At 38.5% G+C, this 6,856-nt stretch overlaps 1 protein-coding gene across 1 annotated transcript; it reads right to left on the bottom strand.

Moving 5' to 3' along the window:
- Window positions 1-2,687: 2,687 nt before the first annotated feature.
- cldn5a (claudin 5a) lies at window positions 2,688-5,257 on the bottom strand. The gene has a single exon (XM_014993604.2). It carries the CDS (start codon window positions 4,911-4,913, stop codon window positions 4,266-4,268), a length of 648 nt encoding a protein of 215 aa, XP_014849090.2. The 5' UTR covers window positions 4,914-5,257; the 3' UTR covers window positions 2,688-4,265.
- Window positions 5,258-6,856: the final 1,599 nt, after the last annotated feature.

Genomic DNA, 6,856 nt, shown 5'->3' with positions numbered 1-6,856 from the left:
TCACCAGGCAAAACAAGTATGGATAATCTCTTGTAATCCAGTCACAGTTTTGAATCACAATGTTGTTACTCACTGGCTGAAATTCTCAGTTTTATCCTCTGCTGTTGCCACAACTTAAAGCGGCGCTCTAACCCTGTGACCCATATTTCAGAACCAATCCAGAACCTGTTAGAGGAGGCGGGCAGAGAACAGAGAAATTATAATCTGGTAAGAGTAGCACTACTTCAACATATTTTTACTCAAGTAAGAGTAACAAAGTATTTAGTAAAAAATTTACTCAAGTACTGAGTAACTGATCAAATTATCAGTCATTTAGTATTTTAAAATTACATAATCAGCCAAACTAAAATATAAAGTTAAGTGGAAATTTTGATATTTTAAGGATCAGAATGACAATAATTCATATGAGTAACAAAAAATACGCAATATTTTTTGTTCCCAAATATGTTTCTTTCACTAAAAAAACGTATGAAACTTTAGCAGAAACTGCTGGTGTGTGTCTGCGTCTGGTGGAGTTTTGATTAAAATGTGTTTTTCATTCAGTGGGCAGAAAATCCAGAGATACGTCATAATAAAATTACTCAAGTAAAAATATAAAGTACAGCCTAGTAAAAATACTAAAAGTACATGTTTTTCAAAAAAGTTACTCAAGTAAATGTAGCTGAGTAAATGTAACTTACTACTGAACTCTGTGCTGTACAACAGGCTTTTCTTTTCTTTTTTCTTTTTGTTTTCTTAAAAAGAAAAGAAACATTACCAATCATTCTTTTTAATGTTTTGAAAACATTTTGTTTTATATAAAACTCACAAGCCAATTTCAGATTGAGTTGTTTTACTTTGTGGGGATTTTTAAAATATAAATAATATTCCTTGTTGCTGAAATGTACATCATAAATACACTTGATTGAGTGATTGATTCAAGCTAGGGCTGCAACTAATTACTATTTAGTAGGGCTGTTGTAAACGAATATTTTAGTAATCGAGTAATCTATCGATTATTCTTACGATTAATCGAGTAATCGGATAAAAAAAATTCTAAAATGAAATATTGGTAAATCTGGCATAATACCGGTGTTACTATCAGATATCAATATGAGTCCAAGTTTTCATATTTGAGCATCCCTAACAGTTGCTTTTTTGTAGTTTAGAAAACTAACCTGTAACAATAATAGCTCACTTTCTAAGTTAACCAGAAGAAAAGTTATAGAAAAATCTGAAATTATATTGAATTTAATAACAAAGAGGCAGGCTCACAAATATGCTTATAAAAAATGTCTACAATCCAGCTTTTAGTTTATGTATTCATCTTCAGTGAGTTTAATAGATTAATTAAACTCACCTTGCCACCTAACCTGTCACGCTTTGGGTTTGAAAATACGGGAAATGCCGCCTGGAGTGGGAGGAGAGGGCGAATGAACGAACATGGGGTGGAGGGGAGGAAATAGACCAGCGGACTGACGAACCGTTAGACCGGGGGACGAACACGGGGGGAAGCAATACGGGATATTTACGACACCTTCACTGGTCACACTCAGAAACTCATCTACCAGCCATGTACGATGCGCTCCGCCACCCGTTTCTTCAGACCGGGATATGAAGTTTATTGTGCGGTTCGTCGGTAAAGCTACATTTACACGGTAAGCATCAGCTACTCAGCCGCCCGCCCTGTTCAGGCTATCCGCTCACCTCAGCGCTCTTCCCGCCGTTCGCTTTCAACCAGCAGCCCCGGAGGAGAAATGCTGCCGTACTCCAGGCATTCCCCCAGTCATTTTAAGGATGCTTATTGGTTCCCCAAAAACGATAAAAAGTCGGGCATTATCATCAATCAATAAAATCCCCACAGGCCAATCTTGAAGATTGGACTTTATGCCGCTGAGACTTAGCTTTTGTCAACAACTCAGAGGCGGAAGTGAGAGCTCCGCGCAACGCTAATGAAGTCCCGGCCGGAACACGGTGCGCTAACTAATAAAACATAAATTAACGAAGCTTCGAGGCAGGTAAATTTTCCTCGAGGAATTTTAGTAATCGAGGTACTCGAATCATTCGAGGAATCGTTTCAGCCCTACTATTTAGTAATTGATTAATCTATCAATTATTCTGATAGTTGGATAAAAGAAATGTTACATTCTACAGCTTTTTGTTTAAGTGTTTTTTTAGAAATGCATTAAAAGATGCTAATGAAAACAATTTAATTAAAGTTAAATCACAACTTATTCAATTAATTGTTTCAGTCTAATTCAAATACTTGAAAATTATGAAGTAATAGTCAGTAAATACCCACTGATATTTACTTACTGTAATTTGCATTAATAAAGTGATTTTTCTGCAGTGAGTTGGACTTGTAAATCCAGCCTTGGAGACTGTGTCTTATTCTGTGGGATTGAGATTAGACTGAATGAGTCGTGCTGAAGCCTTTCACTGACTGGCCTGAGGAGGGGCGGCGGTGGTCTCAAACTGGGGGTCGTTGGGAGGCGGGGGGGCATTGTGAGCTGAGCAGCAGAGCCCCACTCTGGCTGAATGGGCATTGTCATCTGGATTTCTTTGGATAACCAAAATACTTTCTCCCGTCGTGGGGGTTGTTTTATGGACCGGCGGTGGGAACAGCATGACCAAGCCGAGGAGGTTTCCCCCCCTTCACCATGTCTCTGCTGTGGTTTGCTTTTAATAACACACTCTAAAACTAAAGATTTCAGACAATATATTCTGTTTAATCATAATAAAATGAAACAGTATTGCATCTTCATACACATGGAAAATGAAACATAACATCAGACGTCAAAAATAGCAACAAAAACCTGGAAGTTATGTAACGAAAAGATGCTTTCATAGTGCGAAAAACTTAGCAGGTGCTCAGACAAGACAAAGAATGGACTCCCACATGATTCCCCGACACAAAAATAACATTCTACGATTCAAAAGGACTTTAACATGTGAGATTTTCTTCTTAAGTCTTTTTCCTTATTGGACGTTGTTTCCAAGTGGTAAATCTTGGATCATGGTGCATTCATATTTTGCTCAGTGATGGTCTAATTAGAAAATAGTGATGAAAAATTAACCAAAAACAAAACAGCAAGTGGTTATTTGATTTTAATGTTACGGTAAAGCTTTTAAAAATTTTATTGAATTGTTCTTGTGATCAAAAATAGATGGTTTGATTCTCTTTTCATGTTTAAAATGTTAAAAACAAAATCCTTTGCAAGGAAAATAATGGAAAAGTTACATTGATGTTTCAGATAAATTCTGCGATTACTGTATACTGTGACTGTAGGGGGCGCTGTTTCTTCTGCTGGACACTGAGTTGTTTATTTTTTCATCACAAAACATATTTAATAAACATTTGGCTGAATTTGTAGGAGGGTATGAAGTTGAAGTAAATTGTTGGCATTTTCTTATTACCTTAGAATCTGTTGAAAACAATCACCCTTCCGGTACTCCATACAAAGTGACGTCACGGGGTGAAGGATCGTCTTTAGCCAGTGTAGAAATGAGATAAAAGGGCTCAGTTTTCTTTTTACCTGTGGTTTTTAACATTTAACATCTGCTAAGAAATTCAAACCAAATCTAAATCACTTGTAATTTCTGAACCATAAAAAGGAAAAAAAAAGAAAAAAAAGCTTGTATTGCAATTTTATATCTTGTATTTTAAAACTAAAGTCAAATGACCGGTTTATTTTTGTTCTTTTTGCTGGTTTCTGGTGACAAAATGCTACTGCCGCCAAAGAAAACAGTTTTTCACTGTGAGGGTGTGCAGCCATTCTACTGTACAACTTTGTGCTGACAATGCACATTGAGGACAAAGAACACGTTACATTTTCGGTGCAGAGACTTAATCAAACAAGAAAAAATAGCAAATAAATCCAAATCTAATGATTTTGACAATTTACAAAAGCAGGTACCTTAGAAAGATACTCCTTTTTTGTCGTGCTACCTCTTAACAGTTATGGAGCCAATGCAAGGACATTGAAGAAAAATAAAAAAGTAAAACAAACGTTTATTTATTTATTTTTTCCATCAATGTCCATGTAGGAGCTCCGTATATTGTCGATAGTCTTAAAAAATAAAAAATAAAAAATCTCCAGTAGACACAAAAGCGTGTAAAAATATGGCCCGAGAATATTGAAGGACCAGAGAGGCTTCCGCTGATTTCAAAGTTCAAATGTATACATAAAAAAAGTTGGAGGTGCAAAAACAAGGTCCGTAAAAAACAGTTTTTTCAAAGCTGCAAGTCACTTTTACGCACCGTCTGCTCCGCGCCAAGCAGGCAGCTACACATAATTCCTCTTGTCATAGTCCCCGTTCTGCGAGGCTCTCTTGGTCGGGGCATATTTTACAGAGTATCCCGAGTTTCCACTGGAGGGACAGGAGCAGCAAAGAAGCGTTCCCCCGATCAGCAGCAGCGCCGTGGCCGCCCAGCCGATGTAGAGCGCAGCGCCGATTTCCCTCTTCTTGGATGAAGGCACCTGCGGATTGTAGAAGTCCGATATGATGTTGTTGGCCATCCAGCAAAGAGGAACCAGCACAAACAGGCCGCTGATGATGTAGATGATCCCACCGGCGTTTACCACACGGGCTTTCACGTACTCTGTGCGGATGCAGTTGGTGCACTGCGCCCCCGCGATCACCACCATGAGACCCAGCACTCCCATCACGGAGGAGATGATGGTGAGCGCTCTGGCCGCCTGCAGGTCGTGGGTCAGAGCGAGGACGGAGTCGTGCACCTTGCACTGCATCTGGCCGGTGCTCTGCACCACGCAGGACATCCACAGGCCGTCCCACATCGTCTGCGCCACCACGATGTTGGCCTCGATGAACGCCGTCACCTTCCACATGGGAAGCCCGCACGCAACCATGACCAGGAGCGAGCCAATTACGCACAAAGAAAGACCCAAGATCTCCAGTCCGGCCGACACCATTTTCACTCTTCTTTCTTCTGTCTGTCCTTTATAAAGTTGATCAAATTCTCCGTATTTCTCCAGCAAGCTGTGAACGATTCCACTCCTGAGTAGCTTTACGCTTGTTTGCTCTGCAAGTCTCTACATTCACATAGAAATATACAGCAGCTGCGCCGAGTCTCTTTGTTAGTGAGTGGATGTGAAAACAACTGGAAACACAGAAGCACCGGACCACGGATATCTATCTGCAAGGTGGGGGTGTGAAAACCCAACCAGAAACTTTCCTCCAATCCGCTGCGGCCGCATCCTCTGGGGACCAATGAAAATGTGGGGAAGTTGAGCGACTGAATAGAGCGGTCCAGAGCGCATTGTGCGTTTGAACTGTTATTTCCAGTGAATAGAGGGGTGAAGGGCTTATAAGCAGAGGGGGAGCCTGGCTGTGGGGAAGTTTTAGCTGTTTTTTTAAGCAGCTTTGAAACAGTGGATTATTGATTTTTCAGACATGGAGGCTTAATATGTCTGTGCCACACATGCAGGAGAAAGACAATTTTCATATCTGGTTTGATACAAGGTTTAGTGATTTAAATTCTGTTTGCACAAAAAAGAACTAAATGTGGACATTTTAAATTTTAAGCTGAAATTTACTTCTGGAAAGAACTTGAGGTCAATTGAAGAGAACATTTGAAATGTAATGAAGTAACAGAACAGTTAATTTGGGAATGCTGTCAGCTATAGTAAATAAATTGGAGTAATCCCCATCTTTTACTTAAATCAAGAGTTTGTATATTTATGTGAGCTGTAAATGCATGAAACTGAAGGCAAATTCTTTCTTTATGCGCACAATCTTAGCTGATAAACAGATTCTAAAGTCAGTCCAGTCAAAGATTGAAACTATTTTTGAATTCATTTTATTAAATCAAATGCATTCCAGTGATACAAACTATTTACAGTGCATGCAAATTCAGTGTATTACATGAACTGGTAAAGAAAAAGTTAGATGATTTACTCGTTATCTTTGTATAAGAAACAAATCAAATAAATAAATGTGTCTCATGGTTTAAAACTTATTCAAATTCATTATAAAAAGCAAATAAATAAACACGTCTTAAGGTGATATCGCTATACACAGTTATGACACAGGTGAGCTATACAGTTTTCAACAAGTACTACAAATATGCACTCAGCATACGATAACTAGCCAGCCAGCCAGCCAGCCAGCCAGCCACCCACCCAACCAACCAACCAACCAACCAACCAACCAACCAACCAACCAACCAACCAACCAACCAACCAACCAACCAACTTCCAAAAAGAAAAACCAACACCCCTGACATAAACCATCAATACTCCTGTACTGATGTTTCTGATGTCTTTTTGAGTGTTTAACAGTGGAAGGTTATATTATCCTTCTGAAAAGGAATGCTAATACGTTTATATATATAAAAAATTTTTTAAAATCTAACGAAACAAATCATGGAAACATACTGGGATCAACAAAGATGGTAGAAATAGTGCAAAAGGTGTTTACAAAAAATGTTTAGAAACTCAGTTCCACCACTGTGATAATGTTGGTAATGAAATACTATCCTAGTATAGAATTTTTCTTATTAGAGTGGCGGAAACGGGCTTTCATACCCTTGTGTTGCTCTATATGCCCAATATTAATTTCAAGTGGGAATTTATTTTCCTTGGTAAAACATGTTTTTTATTGTGACAATTTGGACGCTACCTATAAACTAATCAGAAATGGCCTTAACGGTTAGAGACGTTGAAAAGCTACGGAAGAGGATTGGGACCACTGGAAAATAAAACAGTTTTGACTTTAATCTCAGAATTCTGAGAAAAAAGTCAGAATTCTGAGATTAAAGTCAAATTTGTTTTCTTCTTTCCAGTGGCCCTAATGCTCTTCCGTAAAAAGCAGACGTTTTTTTCCCTCTTTATTATTATTATCATCATATATAAAT

Source organism: Poecilia mexicana, unplaced genomic scaffold (genome assembly GCF_051168715.1).
Source record: "Poecilia mexicana isolate PSO_F unplaced genomic scaffold, ASM5116871v1 scaffold_9, whole genome shotgun sequence".
NCBI classification, from domain to species: domain Eukaryota; kingdom Metazoa; phylum Chordata; class Actinopteri; order Cyprinodontiformes; family Poeciliidae; genus Poecilia; species Poecilia mexicana.
Note: the sequence above shows the minus strand (reverse complement) of the source record. Positions and strands in the feature narration are given on the sequence as shown.